The sequence below is a fragment of the Pseudophryne corroboree genome, chromosome 2, assembly GCF_028390025.1.
Source record: "Pseudophryne corroboree isolate aPseCor3 chromosome 2, aPseCor3.hap2, whole genome shotgun sequence".
In the NCBI taxonomy this organism is placed as follows: Eukaryota; Metazoa; Chordata; class Amphibia; order Anura; family Myobatrachidae; genus Pseudophryne; species Pseudophryne corroboree.
In genome coordinates this window covers 671,204,108-671,228,030 of record NC_086445.1, presented here as the reverse complement: position 1 = coordinate 671,228,030, position 23,923 = coordinate 671,204,108, and the positions used below count along the sequence as shown (strand labels likewise).

General features: G+C 42.5%; 1 protein-coding gene across 1 annotated transcript; it reads right to left on the bottom strand.

Moving 5' to 3' along the window:
* LOC135051072 (acidic mammalian chitinase-like) lies at positions 1–23,504 on the bottom strand. The gene is made up of 11 exons (XM_063957251.1): positions 23,435–23,504; positions 21,478–21,507; positions 17,100–17,301; positions 14,153–14,209; positions 13,906–14,071; positions 3,992–4,116; positions 3,642–3,765; positions 2,720–2,905; positions 2,023–2,139; positions 1,795–1,924; positions 1–442 (listed from the first exon to the last, which is right to left on the bottom strand). Exons 1-11 carry the CDS (start codon positions 23,457–23,459, stop codon positions 132–134), a joined length of 1,473 nt encoding a protein of 490 aa, XP_063813321.1. The 5' UTR covers positions 23,460–23,504; the 3' UTR covers positions 1–131.
* Positions 23,505–23,923: the final 419 nt, after the last annotated feature.

Below are 23,923 nucleotides of genomic sequence, written 5' to 3'. Positions count from 1 at the left end.
TGGATTTGCTTATGTTTATTGTGTATTCAAAAATTGCACATTAAGCAGTGTAGCATATGTAATTGCAACTTTATTATGTCATCTTAGAATTGGGAAAGGGTGCTCCTAGATAGCAGGGAAGCAAAGAATATTCATGGCCAATTACAGCAGTTGCATATTTTATCAAACACTAAACTATCTCCACACTTCATGGCGTAGGTAGTTCCAGCTGCGCATTGGTAAAATTTGTTTGGGTTTAGCGGGTTTGCATGAAGGCCATCACCTTTACCCTGACAGAAATTGGGGTCTTCATCATTGGTTGGAGGAACAGGTGGAGGTGTAACCGGGGGCTCTGGTGTACTGCCTCCAGGAGTAGCTGTGGTTGTAGTTGTAGCTGTGGTTGGGGGACTGGTTGGGAAGGTTGTGTCACCACATACATCCCCGGGGCAGTTTAGGCTTGAACCTACAAAGTAAAATAAAACAATTCTCAAAAACATACTAATCCTCTTACGCATTAACATATACTAAGCTATACAATGCAATATACTTAATACGTAAGCAATAATTAATACATAAAAAATGCTGGGGAGGTTTTTTTATGAAACTGGTAACCTTATGAAAAAATAAGAAAGAGTAACAAACCGAAAGCTACAAAATGATTCTTGAAAAATTAGGGTGATTATCATAGAAATAGCCAAATCAATAAATACCAATTTTGTAACTGACATGTAAACAATATTTAAAGCAACATAAAGAAAAAAGTAGAAATAAATAAAAACAGTATGATAATCATTCTTCAAATTTACCATGTGGATGATTAAATGGTATACCTAGGATGGGGCAGCTGGGCAAAGAGCTCCGGGCACCAAATTTTGGTGGAGACATTTTGAGTGGTTAAAAAATGTAAATATTCCATGGCTCAGTTATGAAAATAAAAAATTTGACACTTCACATTTATGTACGGGTATGTGTATCAATAGTTAAGAACCCGGTCTGGGGTGCTGCAGAGACGAGCAGCCTGTTGATAAGTTTGTTTGGAAAGTAGAGGCTGGAAGAAGTGAGTAGTTTCATGTACACAGGGAATCATCATACAGTACGTCAGTAAATGGTAGATGTAAGACGCAGAGAAGATGTAAGGACAAAGGTTCTGGGAGCATTGAATGGGTTTTGGAAGTGCTGAGCTTTGGGAACAAGAACTAAGAGAAGCTTGTATATTCTCATGATGTCACAATTAAGTAGCGCTCACCATTTGCACACTTTAGTTCTTTGTCAAATTTTGATTTGTTGCTCGTTTCCATCCACAACAGTGTGTTAGTGTGTGTGTGTATTTGGCATCATGGTGGACATTTTATCCTGCTTGTACGTTTCCCTAATTTGAGTTTGTAGAGTATGTTTATTTTGCGGCTCATTATATAGGGTTGCCCTTTTATCTTTGGCACCAATGAATTACACAGGTGCTGTGGCTGGCAAAATTCAAGCCTGCATTTCACTTAGTTTTAATCAGCCACAGAACCCGAGTAAATCATAGGTGTCCCAGATTAAAGGGATATTATGACAAACCTATCAAAATATAAATCCAACCATTTTAAAATAACCGTTTTCAAGAAGTAATATTTTTCTTGTTTGCAGTTGCACTGGACGCCAGTAAAGCTAGTCACAACAGTGTGCACTAGTTACATGTGTTTTCCTTCTCTGTACGCAAAAGGTGAATCACTGATTGCAGGACATATGTTTGTTCTAGATTTTTATGGAGAAAAATAATATAGAAAATAAACCATAATTATAAATATATTTCTTTTTAAAACAGTGTCATACCTTCCAGCAAAGATTTCAGGTGGTTGATCAATGGGTATTTCCCTTCGCTGCAGAATGTTCCCAGGAAATCATCTAAGTCAATGGCCCAAACCATAGCCCCACCAAAACCACTTTCCTTCAAAAATTTCACCTAGGAAATAAGGGAGAAATAATTATAAACAACCAAGTTAAAAAAACAAAAACATTTACCTTGTAACTACACCAAGCCACATCCAAATACCATCTTACTTTGCAGTCATAACTGTCCTTGTTGTCAAATCCAACCCACTCATTATCCTTGCAGGCATATGGCACCCTCTGGTCTGGAATCCATTTCACTGTGGCCCCCCTAAGCCAAGTACAGACCTAATGAGAGTTTAGCATAGAGTTTATTGTAAAAAAAAAAAAAGAGGATCTGATTGCACTGTTAGCAGAGGTAAAATAAATATGTTACATCTTGCATTTGGATGACAACACTTTCATGCTTACATTTTAAAATATATTGCATTCTAATTATGCATATGCTAAAGTGCTGCATTGTCCAATGGTGCAAAGTTTCTACATAGGTACCAGGATTAGATTAGATTTCTCTAATGCAGCACTTAAACTGAAGTTCAAGGTTATTAGGTGAAATGATATACTACTAATTAACATTCTAAAAAGTATATGCTACCATGATGATCTCTAAAATGATATCAAGCATACTGTAGTTACGTTTTAATGAACGTTATTCTAATAGTCAACTATAATTTAATAATGCAGAACAATATGCTAATTATGAATCTATGACAAAATCTAATATTGCAGCGTATAATGATAATAATAAAAATGAGTATGCTGTCAGAGGTCCCTGAGGACTGGAGTTGTGAAACACTGCTATAGATCATTTAGCCACTGACAATCAACAGGTATTGTGTACAGTACAGTAATTCATATTAAATATCACCTCATAGTAGGCCCAGAAGCCAGCCTCTCGGGTGTATTGACCAGCTGATCCTGCTCCAGCTACAGGGATGCCCACGTCACACTTATTAGGATTAGGGTTCCTGAATGTTCGTCCGTAAGTTGGGAATCCAATAAGGAGTTTTTCTGCAGGCGTTCCATTATCTTTCCAGTAATTCATAGCAAACATCTGGGAGTGAAGAGGACAGAACAATGACGGAAAGAGTATAGTATAAATCCAACACTACCATGATGAATAATAAGCACAATGGTTTATTAGGCGTGTTATTTCGGGATGCGGTTACATTGCCGACAGTCGGGGCCATGCAACGAGCGCGGAGCCACGCATCGTTCATCGCTGGTGCCTACACACTGAAAGATATGAACAATCTCGCTCATTAATGAACGAGATCATTCATATCTTTCAGTGTAATCATCCAGTGTGAAACTATCATTCGGCCCAGATTTATCAAGCCTTGGAAAGTGATAAATACCAACCAACCAACCAACCAATGCCTAACTGACCTGTTATAGGCTGTGGGAGAGATGTACTAAGCAGTGAAAAGCATGGATAAAGTGAGCCAGTGGAGAAGTTGCCCATGGCGACCAATCAGCATTGAAGTAACATTTATAGTTTGCATTCTATAAAATGAAACAGAGCAGCTCATTGGTTGCCATGGGCAACGTCTCCACTGGCTCACCTCTCCACTTTTTTCACTGCTTAGTACATGTCCCCCTGTGTTTGAAAAAGACAATTAGGAGCTGATTGTTTGCTACAGTACTTTCACTCTCCAAGACTTGACAAATCTGGGCCTAATTGTATCAATTTAAGTTTATTTGTGTATGTTCCAAACAAATGTTGTACTGTCATGACTTTATGTGTTAATAACTGTATAATCCCAGGATCGATGGTCTGGCATGCTTACAGTGTTAAAGTATATTAAATCTCCCACGTCCGTGGAGCCTCGGCACAGGGGGCTGTTGTGTCCAGATAGAGTGTCCCACCCACCATGGAAATCGTATGTCATCACGCTGATAAAATCCAGTAGTCTATGGAGAAACATAGTGAAATAGACCTTTACAATGTTAAGCCTAAAGTAGATACAGACTTATCTTATGACCACCTTGTCACACAATACAAACCACAGAAACATGAACCAGTCACTGAAAACTGACATTTCCAAACACAGATTTGTAATATCCTGTATATCAATTATAGTTTACTCTCTATTATGCCCCTTGGCTATCACCCCATGGTTTCACCTCTGTATCTCACCTTCCGATATTTGCTATCTCATATCCAGCATCAATGGTCCCTTTTCCTGCAGACACCGCTGCTGTGATCAGGAGCCGTGGACGTCCCGAGTCTGCTGCCTCTTTAGTAAATGCGTCAAGCATTTCCTGATAGTGTAAAGATACAGGTTATTATAACTACAATTACTTCAGCCTATATCTGTCTCATGTACTGATGTGTCCTCCTACATCCTTGCTGCAGTCACACTAAATAGCCCTTGAAATTGTGCCAATCGTGTTTTTGCATTTTTTTCCACGAAAATGCACCTTAGACACAAAGTAATGTAATCGGAAGCACAAGCAGCTTCTGCTGATAAAAATGATGTGCAGCATTCCTATATTCTGTGTGTGCGGCTTTACCTGCATCCAAAATGCCACATTACAGTGTTTACCATTAAAACACTGTAGCATAGTATTTTGTATACAAATACAGTCACACACAGAATATAGGCATGCTGCATATCCTTTTAATCAGCAGAAGCTGTTCGTGCATCCTATTGCATTGCTGCTAAGGCGCATTGTTGCAGAAAAAGCGCAAAAACTGATGCGCTGCACTACCGAGTCACAAGGCACTCACAAGTTGTATAACGTGACTTACGGGGCAAAGATGTAAGAGTACACATCTGTACCTTCTATAATGGCTACAGACAAGGTAACTGCCCAAATATTTCTGTTCATTTTATACTAGATCACTCCTGCCGGGTATATACCTGGCAGATCAATCTATCTGACGATTGGTAAGTGCATACTTACCAATTGGGAGGGGAGCGGTCCGAACAATGAGGGCATGTCCGGACAGTTTGTGGGGCGGGCTGCTGCGACTCAAAATATGGCAGCACAGTGACTGCCTTTGCATCTAGGCTGGTAAGGCAAGGAGCAACCCTTAAGATGTGCGTGCATCAATGTTTAGCGATGCGCTTGCATTTCTGTAGGAGGGAGGCCCCGCATGCAGGGTGGCCTTGCTCTGTGGTGGGCAGACCACCACATTCTAGAGAAATGAGTTGTAGTTTTGAGATTTCTCGCAAAACTACAATTCATGCAGAGTTAGGCCCATAGCTTGGTATATTACAGTAATATATGGTGTAATGGGTGCGCAGGAATTTCTCTCACACAACTAAATGAAAATACTGTACCTAAAAATCCTAAACACTAAAATTGATAACTGTTATAGCAGTGTACAGATCCATGCTTCTAACACTAGAAGAATGCATAAATCCTGACCACCACAAGAAGAACAAATCCAAATTACACAGAGCGACCGTTTATTTTATCTATGGTTAGAACTGATCATCTATGCAGGAGATGTCAGTAGCGTGCTGTTAATAGATGTTTATATTTTCCCCACAAGATACTTTTGTATAGAACCTTCTATTAGAGATCTTTACAATACCGGGCACAGGTGCATTGAGCATTCCGAGTTCTGTGGTGTCAGTGGAAACTGGTGAGAGACCCCCAAGGTTCTGCATGAAACACTAACCATCAAAATGTTGTAATAAGGTGATTGGGAGAATATACAAACTCCACTCAGATAAAACTGTGGTTGGGAGTTTAATTTCTGATCCTAGTGATAAGATGGCAGTAATGATAACCAATAAACCACCGTGTTGCAGTGCCAAGTGGGGCCACAAGGCCATGGCCCTGAGGTTGTGTACCTATCAGGCCTGGCTTTAACCATTGTGGAAGCTGTCCACTTTCATCTAAAGCTTGGCTGTTTGGAGCTTGGAAATAAATTCCAATATAAGTAAGCTGATGGGATATATAATAGGTATCCACACATAATATTACACTTCTATTTTAAAACTAAAAAGATTAGACTCAATGGAGGCGATTCAATTGTGCTGCGTGCCCCCTGCTGGACATCTATACGAATGGGTGTCTAATGGAGCTATTCAATTGTTGCTTTGAGCAGATGCACGTTAGCTGAGGCAGACACATTTTTTTTCTTGCATTCTCCAATGATGTGAGAATAAAAATAGGATTTGAAATACCTACTGGTAAATCCTTTTCTCGTAGTCCATAAGGGATATTGGGGACAGATTAGTACGATGGGGTATAGACGGGTCCAAAGGAGCCAGTGCACTTTAAATTTCTTCAGCTGGGTGTGCTGGCTCCTCCCCTCTATGCCTCCTCCTACAGCTCAGTTATAGGTAAACAGTGCCCAAAGGAGAATGACTCAATGACTTAAGAGAAGGAACATAACAAAAAGTGTGGTGAGAATTTCACACCAGCACACCAATATATAACTGAGCCAGCAACATCTGGCAACATTAACAGCAACAGCTGAACAGGAACACATACAGAGAACCTGCAGAAAGTCACCGCACAGAGGCGGGCGTCCAATATCCCTTATGGACTACGAGAAGAGGATATACCGGTAGGCATTTAAAATCCTATTTTCTCTAGCATACATAAGGGATATTGGGGACAGATTAGTACGATGGGGATGTCCCAAAGCTTCCAGAACCGGCGGGAACATGCAGAGACATCTGCAGCACCGCCTGCCCAAACTGGGTATCCTCTTTGGTCAGGGTATCAAGCTTGTAGAACTTCACAAAGGTGTTCTTCCCCGACCAGGTAGCAGCTCAGCATAGTTGCAGGGCCGAGACTCCACATGCAGCCGCCTAGGAAGAGCCCACTGATCTTGTAGAGTGGGTCTTCAGAGATTGTGGAACCGGTAAGGCTGCCGACACATAGGCCTGTTGTATAGTAAGCCTAATCCAACGAGCAATGGACTGCTTAGAAGCAGGGCAACACTTTTTCTGCGCATCATAGAGCACGAACAAGGAATCTGTCTTTCTGATCCGAGCAGTCCTTTTGATATAAATTTCAAGGCTCGCACAGCATCCAATGCCTCCATAGGAGCGGAAGTGTCAGAACTGGACGGAATCATGATAGGTTGATTCAAGTGAAACGCAGAGACCACCTTTGGAAGGAACTGCTGTCTACTCCTGAGCTCCACTCTGTTCTCGTAAAAGACCAAGTACGGACTTTTGCACGACAAGGCCCCCAATTCTGAGACATGCCCAGCAGTAGACAGGGCCAGTAACACCACGTCGTCAGAGGTTCAAACCAGGAGGACTGCAGAAAATATACCACTACCTCCAGATCTCAAAGTGCCGTAGGCGGCACGAATGGAGGTTGTATGTGAAGCACCCCTTGTAAGAAGGTCTGAACTTCTGGCAACAGAGCCAACTTCTTCTGGAAGAAGATGGAAAGAGATGAAATCTGGACCTGAATGGATCCCAGACGAAAGCCTTTATCCACTCCAGCTTGCAGGAATTGTAGGAACCTTCCCAAGTTGAATTCTGCAGAGGGATATGTGCGTTCCTCGCACCAAGAGACATATCTCCGCCAGATATGATGATAGTGTTTCGACGTCACAGGTTTTCTGGCTTGCACCATAGTGGCAATGACCTTTTTGGAAAGCCCTTTATGAGCTAGGATGTTCCGCTCAACTTCCATGCCATCAAACGAAGCCGCCGTAAGTCCAGGTAGATGAATGGTCCTTGTTGAAGAAGATCCCTTCTTAGTGGTAGAGGCCAAGGGTCCTCTACGGACATGTCCAGAAGAGCCGCATACCATGTTCTTCGGGGCCAATCTGGGGTAATCAAGATTGCTTCCACTCTTTGATGTCTGATCCACTTGAGCACCCTTGGGATCAGCGGAATTGGGGGAAACAGGTAGACCAGCTGGTAAAGGTCAAGGTGATGTCAGCGCATCCACTGCGCTAGCCTGAGGGTCCCTGGTTTGTGAGCAATAGCAGCGAAGCTTCTTGTTGAGGCGATAGGCCATCAAGTCAATCTGTGGGCATCCCCACCTGTTGATCTGCTGAAACACCTCAGGGTGTAGTCCCCACTCCCCCGGATGGAGGTCGGGGTGACTTAGGAAGTCCGCTTCCCAGTTGTCCACTCCCGGAATGAAGATCGTGAACAGTGCTCTTGCATTTCTTTCTGCCCAGAGGAGTATTCTTGACACTTCTCACATGCAGGTCTTGCTTTTTGTCCCTCCTTGTCGATTGATGTACGCCACCACCGTGGCGTTGTCCGACTGCACATGGATCACCTGATCCCGGAGTAGAGGGCATGCCTGAATCAGAGCATTGTAGATAGCCCGAAGTTCCAGAATGTTGATTTTAAGTAGGGCCTCTTGGGCAGACCACCTGCCTGGAACTGCGCCCCCTGGGTGACAGCTACCCATCCTCTCAGACTCGCATTCATCGCGAGGAGGATCCAATCCTGAATCCCAAAGCGTCGACCTTCCAGCAGGTTGGAAGACTGTAGCCACCACAGGATCGAGATTCTGGCCTGGGGTGACAGCCAAATCATCCGGTGCCTCTGAAGATGGGAACCGGACCACTTGTTTAGGATGTCCAATTGGAACGGTCTGGCATGAAACCTTCTGAATTAAATTGCCTCGTATGAGGCCACCATCTTTCCCAATAATTTTATGCAAAGATTAATGGAGACTCGAGCAGGTTGGAGCACCATGCGAACCATTTCCTAAAGTGTTCTTACTTTTTCCTCTAGGAGGAACACTTTCTGAGCTACAGTATTCAGTAGAATCCCCAGAAACAGGAGCCGTTGAGACAGCTCCAGGTGGGACTTCTGCAGATTGAGGAACCACCCGTGGTGTGACAGAAGTTGGATAGTGTGATCTATATGGAGCAATAGAAGTTCCCTGGAGCTCGCTTTTATCAGGAGATCATCCAGGTATGTAATTATATTGACCCCCTGGACCCTGAGTTGAAACATAATTTCCGCCATCACCTTCATGAACACCCATGGAGCTGTAGACAGGCCGAAGGGCAACGCCTGAAACTGGTAGTGATCGTTCAGCAGGGCAAACCTCAGATAGGCCTGAGGAGTCCAGATTGGGATATGTAGGTAAGCGTCCTTGATATCCAGGGACGCTAGGAATTCCTGTTGTTCCAGGCCTGGGATCACTGCTCTCAAAGATTCCATCTTGAATTTGAAAACCTTCAGGTAAGGATTCAAGGACTTCAGATTCAAAATGGGTCCCACAGACCCGTCTGGTTTTGGTACTAAGAACAGACTGGAGTAGTAACCTTGTCTTTGTTGTAGAAGGGACACTGGAACAATGACCTGGGACTGGACCAACTTGTTTATGGCCAGCAGTAGCGTACCACGCATATTTTCTAAAGCTGGTAAGCTGGATTTGAAAAATCATTGGGGAGGTGTACCGTCGAACTCCAGCTTGTAACCCTGAGAGTTAAGGTCCCTTACCCAAGCATCTTGGCAGGAACTGTCCCAGATGTGGCTGTAGTGACGTAACCGAGCTCCCTCCTCGAGATCCCCTCGGGGTGGGTACCATCATGCTGAAGTCTTTGCGGAAGCAGAACTGGTGTTCTGGTCCTGAGATCTGGCAACGGCTGGTTTCTTAGGTTTACCTCTGGAGCATCTCGCTGCATTGGAGGCCCTTCTGGCCCTAGATCGAAACCTGGAGGATCCAAAGGACTGAGTAGACGGTCTCGGGTAGGTACATCTAGCAGGCGGAGCCACTGAAGGGTGAAACGTGGATTTTCCAGCAGTAGCTTTGGAAATCCATGCGTCCAATTCACCTCCAAAAAGCCAGTCACCTGTGAAGGCCAGAGATTCCACATTACGTTTGGAATTCACTGACGCAACCATTTGGCTCTGCACGCAGACACAGCCATAGCCATGGTCCTAGCATTAATATTGCCAATCTCTTTAAGGGAGTTACAGAGGACTCTTGCCATGTCCTGAATGTGATTCAGGAAAATAACAGTATTAACTAAGGTCATATCACCCAAAAGACCTTCCTTAATTTGATTTTCCCAGGAATGAATTGCATGTGTCATCCAGCAACCTGCAATGACCGGCCTTTGAGCAACACCTGCAGCAATGTAAATAGATTTCAGAGTGGTCTCAATTTTCCTATCTGCCGGGTCCTTTATCGTAAATTTTAAATAAGTCATCCAATTCCTTGGAATCAGTAAATGTGACAGTCAGTTTGTCTTGTGGGAGGAAAAATGGCTGCCGAGTAGTAGCATCCTCCAGAGGGAACTTTAACACATCCCTTATAGCCAATATGAGGGGTTCAATACCTGTGTAGGGGTGGAATCCCCACTTATGGAGTCCACATCATCCTGTATATCATCATCAGTATCTGATAGGAGTGCAGGTAGAGCACATTTTTGTGCACCTGTTGTGGACAGGGGGGGATGTTTAGCAGCTAGATTTGCCACTGCTTGTTGCAGTTCCTGCGTCTTATTTGCATTTGCAGTGAGCTGAGATGACATATCAGACATCATACTTTTGATTTCCCCCAACCAGGAGGGCTCTGGACTATACCCACATTGATATCAGCATTCTGAGATGGCTGACTACACTGCTCACATGATATGGCGCTAGATAAACTAGGAGAGAATCTAGCATTACATACACTGCATAAATTCTGTTTTACCATACTGAAGCAGAAAACCGTACAAATACACACACAAAACAGTCAGATATACATACATATATATATATATACATATATATATATATATATATATATAGACAAATGGTCCCGGCACTCTTTCCACAAAGTGAAGATACTGCGGTGCCTTCCCTGAGGGGTTACCTCATAGATACATGTGGGGAATAAAGGCGGCACTCACGCAGATTTTTGCTGAAGTAGAAAAGTTGTCAGTTTTATTAGACCGACATGTTTCGGGGACTCGCCCCGTCCTCAGGGCATTAACAACGGTCTAATAAAACTGACAACTTTTCTACTTCAGCAAAAATCTGCGTGAGTGCCGCCTTTATTCCCCACATGTATATATATATATATATATACATATATATATATATATATATATATATATATATATATATATACACACACTGCTCAAAAAAATAAAGGGAACACTAAAATAACAAATCCTAGATCTGAATGAATTAAATATTCTTATTAAATACTTTGTTCTTTACATAGTTGAATGTGCTGACAACAAAATCACACAAAAATTATCAATGGAAATCAAATTTATTAACCCATGGAGGTCTGGATTTGGAGTCACCCTTAAAATTAAAGTGGAAAAACACACTACAGGCTGATTCAACTCTGATGTAATGTCCTTAAAACAAGTCAAAATGAGGCTCAATAGTGTGTGTGGCCTCCACGTGCCTGTATGACCTCTCTACAACCCACAACCCACACAAGTGGCTCAGGGGGTTCACTACGATATGCCGGCGGTCGGGCTCCCGGCGACCAGCATACCGGCGCCGGGAGCCCAACCGCCGGCTTACCGACAGTGTGGCGAGCGCAAATGAGCCCCTTGCGGGCTCGGTACGTTCGCCACACTATTTTATTCTCCCTCCAGGGTGGTCGTGGACCCCCACGAGGGAGAATAAGTGTCGGTATGCTGGCGGTCAGGCTCCCGGCGCCGGTATGCTGGTCGCCGGGAGCCCGACCGTCGGCATACTGAAGACCACCCGGCTCAGGTAGTGCAGCTCATCCAGGATGGCACATCAATGCGAGCTGTGGCAAGAAGGTTTGCTGTGTCTGTCAGCGTAGTGTCCAGAGCATGGGGGCGCTACCAGGAGACAGGCAAGTACATCAGGAGATGTAGAGGAGGCCGTAGGAAGGCAACAACCCAGCAGCAGGACCGCTACCTCCGCCTTTGTGCAAGGAGGAACAGGAGGAGCATTACTTCTTGAGGAAGGGGAGGGAATCCCCGAAACGCGTTGAAGCTGCTGTCAGTGATTACATCTGACTGTCTATTCTGTTTTATTGGATGAATAAAATCGTGTGTCTTTGAAAGAAATACCGGTCTGTCTGACTCCTGCCGTCTGTACCGTGAAGGACACAAAAGATACCTTTATGTGCACTCGAGACAGGACACTAATGTAAGTGTTATTTTAAAAGCCTAGCTCGTTTTAGATGATTATACACCTGATACCTACTGGCAGAAAGATACCTTTATGGGAAAGCGAGACAGAACTATAAAGTGAGTGTCTTTCTGGTAACGGGGAAACAGCTGAACGTTGTTCTGGATGAGGACATTTTCCTTTCAAGTTCCCGTTTTAAAGTTTTAATATTTTAAAGCAGCGCTAGTTTGCAACCATCTTTTGTTTTGTATCTAGCTGAAATTCATTGCCAACTTGTCGAGGTGATTGGTCATGTCACGGAAACAGGTTTGGTGCACTGCCTTTGATAACAGCAGGGCAGATGTTCAAGATGAGCAGCAATACGGCCGGCCACTATCACAGGCAGCCCACCAAACCCAAACCTGTTTCAGTGACATTATCACTGTGCACCTCATCAAGCTGGCGATGAATTTCAGCTGCTGATGTGCCTTTTAGACAAGAAATCTGATCACACTATGCACCTCAATGTCTCACCATGTTTCTGCCAGCCAAGTCATTGTACAACTGAAGTTGGGACAGTATGACTGATATGAGGCTCAGTTTAATTGCTGTGAGGTGAAGCAGTGGTTTACCTGCTCTGGCCTGGTGGGAAATTAGAATGAAATAGAGAACACGCGAGAGGTCTTGTTACCTTACTTATTGAACCACCCTCATACGACCCCTGAGGAAAGTAATAACTTCCTACAGGTGAAACTCAGAAAATTAGAATATCGTGCAAAAGTTCATTTATTTCAGTAATTTAACTTAAAAGGTGAAACTAATATACAGTATTATAAAGACTCTGTACATGCAAAGTGAGATATTTCAAGCCTTTATTTGTTATAATTTTGATGATTGTGGCTTACAGCTTTAGAGAACCCCAAATCCAAAATCTCAGAAAATTAGAATATTGTGAAGAGGTTCAATATTGTAGGCTCAAAGTGTCACACTCTAATCAGCTAATTAATCCAAACCACCTGCAAAGGGTTCCTGAGCCTTTAAATGGTCTCTCAGTCTGGTTCAGTACAAATCACAATCATGGGGAAGACTGCTCACCTGACAGTTGCGCAGAAAACCATCATTGACACCTTCCACAAGGAGGGAAAGCCTCAAAAGGAAATTGCAAAAGAAGTTGGATGTTCTCAAAGTGCTATATCAAAGCACATTAATAGAAAGTTAAGTTGAAGGGAAAAGTGTGGAAGAAAAAGGTGCACAAGTAGCAGGGATGACCGCAGCTTGGAGAGGATTGTCAGGAAAAGGCCATTCAAAAGTGTGGGGGAGCTTCACAAGAAGTGGACTGAGGCTGGAGTTAAGTCCAGAGTCAACGCAGCCGTCTGCCAGGACATTTTAGAGCACTTCATGCTTCCTTCAGCGGACAAGCTTTATGGAGATGCTGACTTTATTTTCCAGCAGAACTTGGCACCTGCCCACACTGCCAAAAGTACCAAAACCTGGTTCAATGACCATGGGATTACAGTGCTGGATTGGCCAGCAAACTCGCCTGACCTGAACCCCATAGAGAATCTATGGGGCATTGCCAAGAGAAAGATGAGAGACATAAGACCGAACAATGCAGAAGAGCTGAAGTCCGCTATTGAAGCATCCTGGTCTTCCATAACACCTCAGCAGTGCCACAGGCTGATAGAACCCATGCCACGCTGCATTGAGTTAGTTATTCATGCAAAAGAGCCCCAAACCAAGTACTGAGTACAAATGCATGATTATAATTTGCCAAGGGTCGACATTTCTGCATTTAAAATCCCTTTTTTATTGAGTTTATGTAATATTCTAATTTTCTGAGATTTTGGATTTGGGGTTTTCTCAAGCTGTAAGTCACAATCATCAAATTTATAACAAATTAAGGCTTGAAATGTCTCACTTTGCATGTAATGATTCTATATAATATATTAGCTTCATCTTTTAAGTTGAATTACTGAAATAAATTAACTTTTGCACAATATTCTAATTTTCTGAGTTTCACCTGTATGTGCTAGCAGATCTGGTAAAGTGATTTGCAGCCCACCTGTATCAGTATAGTAAACCGTTGCTTGTCCTCAGGGGGACTACCTCGAGATCCTGGGTACTCGAAGTCCAAGTCAATGCCATCAAAGTTGTATAGACGGAGATGTGAAATCACAGATGTAATGAAGATCTTACGGTTCGCAGCACTGGCAACCATGTCTGTGAACCTAACAATAAAAAATTCCAGAAGAAATCAGCAATATAAGAGTTATGGATGTTTGTATTAAAGTTTTGAAAAGGATGCTTACTTCTGGGTCCCAAAGTTCCAACCACCAATTGCCAATAATGTCACCAGCTTTTGATTCCTAAAACACAGAACAAGACAGAACTAGTAACAGAAATTCTGTTTTGTAGTATGTGGGTGACTCTAACATAGAAGATAAATCAGTCATAGCTACAATACCTACTGTATAACTCGCACTACAGCTAGAGATAGATAAGGCTTAATAATAACTATGAGATGACTGGTGCACAGATAACACATTAGCAGGACTGGCAAATCAATTCAATTGCAATAGATGGCACATAGGAACATAAGAAATAAGAGCACAATATAGATGGCACATAGGAACATAAGAAATAAAGACTTATGTCTTCTTGCGGATCACACAGACATTCATGGGGAATTCAATTAGGTGTGTTTGCAGACGGCAAACTTGCATTGTTAAACTCGCACACTCAATGGCATAAGTTCATCCCAGTTTCCCGGAGGAAAGATAAATATTGGTGCCCCCCATATTTAGATAAATGTATGTATGTATGTATGTATGTGTGTATATATATATATATATATATATATATATATATAGGGTAGTGTCCACACTCACGTGTTGCATAGAAGTTTGCTGGGGTAGCATCCAAGTAGATAGGAACAAAGTCCCATTCTAACACAAATCCAATGAGAAAGCAGGAGCACTCACCAGTCTTCAAGATAGCAAAGGTTTTTATTCAGATCATCAGTGCAAGATTCAGATATATATATCTATATATATATATATATATATATATATATAAATCAAATGTGTGTGTATATATTTACATTTCATTGTCATTTATTTTAAATTACACATTTCTTAGCAGTCATACACCTGATTAGAACCCATGACCTGTTGTTATACAGAAGGCAAACACCAGACACCTTACTGATAGAGATATTTGCTCCTGCATAGCAAGCCTGCAGATTCTAATTATATGAAGCTACTTAGAATTGTCAGTTCAAAACAATTGCATCTAGGCAGATCTATGTAGTGTGCAGCTACACACTACATAGATCTGCTCAGTCGTCACAATGCTGATTATTTCTCTAACTATTGTTTTACAAGTGTCATACCCAGGATTAGATCCCACAAGCTATTACACTGGAAACAGACACCTTACTGATGGAGATATTTGCTCTCATGCTTCCTAAACAGGAGCAAATAGCTCCATCAGTAAGGTGGCTGTTTCCAGTGTAATAGGTTGTGTGTTCTAATCCTGGTTGTGACACTTTTAAAATGTGTATCTATAATAAAGGGTGGTCTTCAGTATGCCGGCTGTCGGGATCCCGGCGCACATTATACCGGCGCCGGCATACCGACACCCCTGGAGGGAGAATATAATAGCGTGACGCGCGTAGCCACCATGCCCGCAGCGTGGCAAACGCAGCGAGCCCGTAAGGGGCTCATTTGCGCTCGCCGCACTGTCGGTATGCCAGCGGTCGGGCTCCCGGCGCCGGTATGCTGGTCGCCGGGAGCCCGACCGCCGGCATACCATACTACTCCCATAATAAAGAGGGTGTGACTTGTAAGGTGCAGGGACTAGTGAGGGAGGGGAGTTGGCTGGCCACGAGAGAGACACTGTAGTGGCGGCTGTCAATTTTGCTAAACACGGAACAGGATCTCTTCTCCTGTTCCGTTCTTCGGTTCCCTTACAGAGCAGGAACCCAGCAGAAAGCGACTCCATTGTCTCCCACAGTTACGCCTCTGCGCACACTTCGCCTTCATGTGCACACCTAAGATTCGCACAGTCCAGTTAGTAATGGCAATTTGCACTACTTGCAGTGAGGTTGTGCGTATTTTGTCCAATAAGCGAACTGGGAAAAGCATAAAAAAGTGGGAAGACCTTCCTGGACCCCAAGAAAGTGACAACTTCGTTAGCAGAACCATATAGAAGGCTGTTAGTGGGCATAAAGAAAGTACTGTACCCTTTAAAAGGTGTTAAATGGCTGATTTGTGCATTTAAAAAAAAAAAATGTAAATAGCTTACAGATTTCATTTATTTATTTAAATAAAGTAGAAAAAAGGTGATTTGAGGGTCATTTGAGGCCACTTTTATTTGGGGGTTTTTTATTTAAAAAAATAGATAAAGCAATTATTCTTCATTGAAGTAAATACTTTAATTACATTTGGGATGTATAAACTAATGAAAAAGATGATTTGGGTTCTTTTTTTTTTTTTTACCACAATAATGACATGTAATTATTTGCCCAATTAAGCTAACTGAAATCTTCCAAATGCCTAATTAGTCATTAGAGGGGTTGTCCAAAGGGTTCTGAACCAATATTTTTACCTACCTTTTCACATGCTCAGGGAGTTCAAACAAAGGACCTTATTCAGTGTCTAGCCGAATCTGCTACTGCTTGCAATCGCATGCTGGGGATCGCACAGGGCAAGACTGCCCAGCATGCAAATTGCCGCCCAACGATGTGATTGCAATTCAATTACACTTGCATTACAGACCCAGCAAACTAAGGAAGCCCCCTGCATGCGCAGCCAGGCTGCATATACAGGCACACCGCCACCATCTTTTACTTCACAACACCTGCGTTGTACGGACCACTCCCCCAAAATGCTGCGTTGACGCCCCTCTGATGGTCACCACTGTCAATCATAGTGCGCTTGCAGCCTTCTGGGATGTGATTGCACTATGAAGCTTCACACATGCGCGCTGCGCATGTGCAGAAGTCCGACATTCGCTCTATTTTTGGACTTCTGCATCCCATACTGAATGAGGGTCAAAAACAGCTGTATTTACTCTGAAAAAGAAATGCGAGTTTGGAACTGAACTGCAAACGTAATTTGCAATATGAATTTGCTGTGAATTCGCCTTGCTGGAACAAACTTGCACCTAATTGAATTCCCCCCTCAGTGTTATTTCAGCATAACCAGGGCATTGCATGACTAGAAATGCTGTAGACTAGTGTACTGTAATACTAACTTTTGCTTTAGATCGTTGAACTGCTTATAGAGGACATCATCGTTCCACTCATATGGTGCAATCTTGTGCTCGCTCATGGTGGCAAAGGCATACACGAGATGAGTGCAGAGCTGCGGGTCAATATTCTCTGGCTTGTACTTTGCAGGCTCGGGACGATACTGTGACCAGTTTGTGAAGTAACAAACCAGTTTGTAGGTAGAACCTGAACAAAGCAGATTATAATTATGTTTCATTTGTAAAGCGCCAGCATACTACTCAGTGTCTAACATGAAGAACATCATGACACAACTACAAATGACATAAAATGAAACAGAAATGTAAAGATGACCCTGCCTAAATGAGATTACAGTGTAAAGGGTGTGTGGTACATTTCATACATAAATTAGCAAAATAGTGGGTGTACATGTTTTTGGATTAAGCCCCTTTGCTAGTTACAGGTACATATGCATGGCAGTACAAGTTGGAGATTTGTATTAAAGACTACATGTGATTCATTCTTGGTAACGATACCAGTTTCTAAGTTTCCAGTTTCTTGGTTGTATCCATATTATATTTCGGCTGGAATATACACAGGTCAGTATTGTGTTGCATTTGTATTATAGAACTGTGACATTTACAATCTGCAACATAGTATATGTTTCAATATGAATTACTTGGATAAGCAAAGTCTATATTTGTTACTAATCCATAAACTCATTCACATTGTACCATCTGCCCTGGATATTTCTGGAGAGACATTTAATATGTTATTACTATAGATTTTTGATACATTGTTTCCCTGGGGACATATCTATAAGTGCTTTATTTTATTGCAATGAAATGGTCTGTATTAGATTTATGTTTCTGATTTATTAAATAACCAAATATTTTACTTATATCCCCTTATTTGCGCCAGTACTCCACCCTTCTTCTAATTTACACGCTAATTTAATCATCCTGTCCTATAAATATTTTCAAGTCTTTCTTGATCATTCTCATCGCTACCTGGTTCTCACAGCTTCCAGGCTTGCAGATAGCTTATTTGTTTGCAGGCTCATACTAGATCCTGTCAGTTGCTCTGCTCTACTATGTACATGGAGATGTTTAGTAACATATTGTATACAGTACGTCTTTTCTGTCTCTACATAGGAGGTACCCCATTGGGCTCAACTCATACATGCTCAAATGTGGTTTTCCCCAGGCCGACCAACTTCATTTTCTATGGTCCTGCCCATTAGTTCGCAGGTTTTAGTTATTAGTACATAATAATTCTCAGGAACATTTGATAAACTACCTGCCACTAACTCCAGAATGGACACTGTTTGGCATTCTCCACGAACTCTTAGGATCTTGAGGGGTTGCAGAGGGCTACTGCAGTCAGTGCAGTGGCTTGCAAATCAATTCTACAGGTGTGGATACACTGTGAACCCCTAACCATGTGGAAAAGATAAAACTGTTTTGGTTTGTAAAGGGACATGGAGTGGGTGGCAGTTTCGCTAGAGAAAGAAACCAGAATTGAGAGGTTTTTCAAGATGTGGAAAAGCTTCATAGCGACCCTGGGGCTAATTCAGACCTGATTGCTGCTGTGCATGTTCGCACAGCAGCAATCAGGTCTGAAGTGCACATGCGCTGGTGCCGCAGTGCACCTGCATATGGCAGACAGCCGATGGCTGTCTTAGCCGTGCGATTGCCTCTGCCTGATTGACAGGCAGAGGCGGTTGCCGGGCGGGAGGGGGCAGGCCGGTGGCATTTGGCCACTATTTAGGGAGCGCGGCCCGGGCAACACAGGGGTGCCTGGACCGTTGGGGGGGGGGGGGCAGGCCGCTACGGCTGCGTGATGTCACACGAAGCCGCTGCGACCCGGGCAGTGATGAATAGCTCCCTACCAGCGCACAGGAGCTGCGCTTGTAGGGAGCTACTCCTAAAGTACAAAAGCATTGCTGCTGTGCGATGCTTTTGTACTTGTATGACAGGGTAGGGCCTGACATGCGGGGCGGACTAGCCCTGTGCTGGGCGTCCCCCCACATGTCAGGGACGCTGATCGTAGATATGCTAAATTTAGCACATCTACAATCAGGTCTGAATCACCCCCCCACCCCCCCCCCCCCCCCCCCCCCCTGTCCCCAGCCATACAAACTTATATTTATAATTCTCTGTGCAATACCTCTTGGTATTTTTTGCATATGGTGGAGCATGATCCTACCGTTACTGTGTGATCTAGGGAGGCGAGGGGCAAGCAGGTTTGATGTGTAATGACTGTTTATTGCATATGTGTTTTCAGGCCTGGCATTATTCATTTCCTTAAATATGCATATATCATACATTATGTTCCCCTTTAAGCTCATTTTTCCCTATAGCTCTAGTATACATTTCAGCATGTTCTGTCAAGATATGTATGACTGTTTATTTTAATTTCATCTGCCTCCTAGAATGTTCCATCATTTTTCCTTGACTTGTCAGTTCAGTTCTTTACTTTTCTTTACAATGAAATGCTTTACTTGAGGAGATTGGGCCCTGTGGAAATGTCATTTTCTATGTGTAATATGTAAAATGTTGAGTTTCTAATACTGAATGTATCATTCATTGTTTCAATAAAAATATTATTAAAATAAGTAACAGACATAACTTTTAATAAAGCTAATTTAAAATAAGTTGCACTAACATAGAAGAATGAAGGGCTCTACACACTATCCGATCCCCGTTGACAACGATACACACGCTTGCTGATATGGCCGAGCCAGGCAGCGACGGCAGCAGGGGGGAGGGGGGTTATATGTTCAGACCAGGGAGGGGAGGTCATTAACAATGCGCGCATCGTTAATGACATTTAATGTACACACTGGACGAGATTTTGAAAGATCTCCCTCACATTGGCCATTCTGAGCGAGATCTTTCAAAATCTCGTCTAGTGTGTATGTTCCCTAAATCTCATATCTAGTGTAATCAGGATTAACCTATAGATATACATATGAGTTTACTAAGATACATTCGAAATAGGGAGTAAAATTTCAATGGCACTTCAGTCTGAGGTTTAATATCCAAACATAATGAGAGATAATACTCTTTTTCTTTTCTTCTAATGCCTTATCATCCTCAGGAGACTGGATATATAAGACTGTATCCTGTTTACCAACAGAGAAATACAATAATTTATTCCAAAACCTTGTGTCATTGATTTTAGTTTAGCTCTCAATTTGGGCATCCTCTGCAGTGATAGATTGATAAAGAAATATTCTAAAATAAGTCTTTGCTCTGTTCTAACAGTAAAACATGCCATGCATGTGTTATAATGGGAGGCAGTCAATTGGTCAATATACCGATGCCGGAAGTCCCAACACTAACTGCAATACTGGCGGATTGAGTCCCAACCGCTGGCTGCTTTCCCCACTTGGGTGGTGGTCCATGCCACCACTCGATGGGGAATAGAACCCTGTAAAGACTGAAGGCATCACAACCACCGGGATCTCATACAGATACCGTTATAACAATGATACTGCTTTGTTTTTACTGCTAATATGCTGCACAGCATTTGTATGTCATAATGATATATCACAGCACAAAGCTTATATGCTCAATAATATCAAACTTCACGTGTTGTAATACATTCATATAGCACGGTAGCTGTGTATTCAAAGGTTTTTCACAGCACAGCAGCTGTATACAGTATATATCAGATCTGTGAAGATTTCTTTCACAGTTATTTAATATCAGAGAGAATATACACACTACTCATAAAGAAACACTGTTAGGTTTTCTTGTTAAATACATATACACTTGTTAACTGATAATGAGGTAGTAATTGTTCCTGCTGTAGTTTGAGAGAGAAATATGTCCTGTACTCATATCCCACAGATTTCTGCTGTGGGATCGTTTGCCTCATTTGTAGAACTGGAAATAATCCCAGTTCTACAGAAAATCTCTGTTTCAGAGGTTTTTATCTTCTATGTTACTGCAAACTATTTTTAATCAGCCTTATTAAAAGTTGTCTTAATTACTTTAATAATATTAGATGAAAGATGTGTGCCCCGAAAAAGGAGTTTCTTTTTGTTCTCAGCGTAGAACCACTAGTTTTTATAGACGTTGCTCATTTATATCTACTCACTATAAAGGCCTGTCTACTTCAACGGTCACTTCACTTTCTTTGACGATGTTTTAAAACAGACTACATAGCAATTATTAAAGACAAATCACACCTATATATGAGCAGTAACATATTACATATTACATATGCTTTATATTTCTACTGCCGCCTCCTCATTCCTGATTCCTCCCCGTCACACCTCCTTACATTTTCCAGTATATTTTGTTTCTTCCTCTTAACATTGTTGCAATTTACTGTATGTGTCATTCAATTTCCTTAGCAGACATACAGCACATATTACATAAGTCATTTCCTTACCCAGCTGTACATTCAGCAGCAGGAAAAGACCTGTGAAAGAAAGTATAAAGTTATGGAAAATACAACAAGTAATATTTGACATCATGTACATTTAAATTTGCCAACAGTCCCTGAAAGTCAGGGAGGGTAAGCGGTTAAGATACAGTCTGTCAGCATCCCGGCAATCGAAAACCTGACCCCAGAATCCCAACACCCATCAAGATGCCAACATCTTAAAACAGCGGAAACACAGCTGATAAGGCACCATAATCAATAAGTGAGAAGTTACCTCCCGGGGGGCTGGTATAACCCGAGCATCCTCGAGTTAGGTCCATACATGTTGCCGATGCCCGTCTGATATTGGAGGTGACGGAATGCTGCACGTTGTAGTGCGCCATGCTGTCTCACTGTGAGGAGATGTCTGGCTAACACCAGAATATGCCGTTGGCGGTGATGCTTTTCCTAGCTAAAGAGTGTGAGCAGCCCACTGTATATGGGACCGGCGGAGTGCCGAGGCTTGTACTGTAGACTGTGTTAGTGGCCCACTGTATATAAACAGACGGGGAACCAGAGCAGATACCGCAAAATGTTTGAAGCGGTCACAATTGATGAAGGATAAACAGGAGCCCTCTGTATATCCCGCTGTATGTAGAACTGACAGGCACCTGGAGCTAGTGCTGCAGGACATGTGAGGCAATCACAAATGATGGAGGACAAGCAGGAGTCCTGACACGTTTCGTCACGGATACACATGACTTTTTCAAGAAAGTCACGGGGGACAAGCAGGAGTCCTGACGCGTTTCATCACGGATACACATGACTTTTTCAAGAAAAAGTCATGTGTATCCATGACAAAACGCATCAGGACTCCTGCTTGTCCACCATCATTTGTGATTGCCTCATTTGTGTTTTGCAGCACTAGCTCCGGGTCCTTGTCAGTTCTACATACAGCGGGATATACACAGGACTCCTGTTTATCCTTCGTCAATTGTGACCATTCCACACGTTTTGCGGTATCAGCTCCGGTTCCCCATCTGTTTATATACAGTGGGCCACTTACATGGTCTGCAGTACAGGCTTCGGCTCTCTGCCTGTCCCATATACAGCGGGCTGCTCACACTCTTTAGCCAGGAAAAGCATATTCTGATGTTAGCCAGACATCTCCTCAGAGTGAGACAGCGTGGCGCACTACAACATGCAGCATTCCATCACCTTCAATATCAGACAGGCATCAGCAACACATACAAACCTAACCCAAAGATGCGCGGGTTATACCAGCCCCCCGGGAGGTAACTTCTCACTTATTGATTATGGTGCCTTATCAGCTGTGGTTCCGCTGTTTTAACAAGTGTACAAGTTATGGGTTCCATTCATTATTATTGATACCCATAATATTGAGGAGTGTTACTACTATTTATTACCAACAATCAGTGAGTTACAAATAAATGTTAACCGGATACAATTTTTCCTTATATGTGGAAATTGCTACAGACTTGGCTGCATCGGACCTTAACATGTTACAATTGTATCCATAAAACATTTGCGGACACATTAACTTTTTCAAATAGAGCACTACTTCCATATTGGAATTAATAATCATCCAATTCAGTTTCTTTATATGCTCCTCATGGGAGCAGGACTTGTGTTTATTGACTATTTCAATTGTCAAAGGGGGATTTTTTTAGTGAATACAGGTGTAAATTACCATCTGTATATGTGTGTTCTACATCATTTTAATGACAATATTTTTATTCAATCTTTAATTGTATTTCCGGCTGTCTTAGCATTTATTAACGTTATTATTTGTCCCACGAGCACTGCTATCTTTTTTTCTTCTTCTTTGTTTGGTATATTTAAGGTCCACACAGAACCTTACATAGTAGCGACTGAGGGACAATTAGTACAATTATAACTTACAATTGACATAGGCGCTACACATCAGTGTTTTTTCGTAGATATAAAAAAATACTTCTCTTACCCGCCCAAAGCAGCATCTTCCTCATGACTCTATCTGGTCTCAGCACTGATGACTGGTTAATGAGACCTTTATATAGGGAAAGAATGGCTGGCATCAGTGTGGGAGCACCACAGGTGAGAGCAGTAGATAAAATGTAACTAACAGATTTTTAGATCATAAAACAAATAAAAAAAAGAACATTTGGCAGAAAAACAGTCACAGCTGGGAGCCTGAGAACACTGGCCAAGATTCAGTTACTGGGGCTGACAGCACTACCTGACATTGTAATGGACAGGACAGCAGATGTAAGTGCATACCACAACTTAACACTACCTGCTAAATAGGGCCTTATCCTGAGTCACTTGCAAGTTTAAGTTTATACAAACTCCTTCCCTTGTGTACATCTGTGTGGCCAAATGGGCAAAGACTAAGGGCTTAATTCAGACCTGATCGCTGTGCTGCAAATTACACTGTCCTGCTATCAGTCGCCGCTCAGGGGGAGTGAAAATT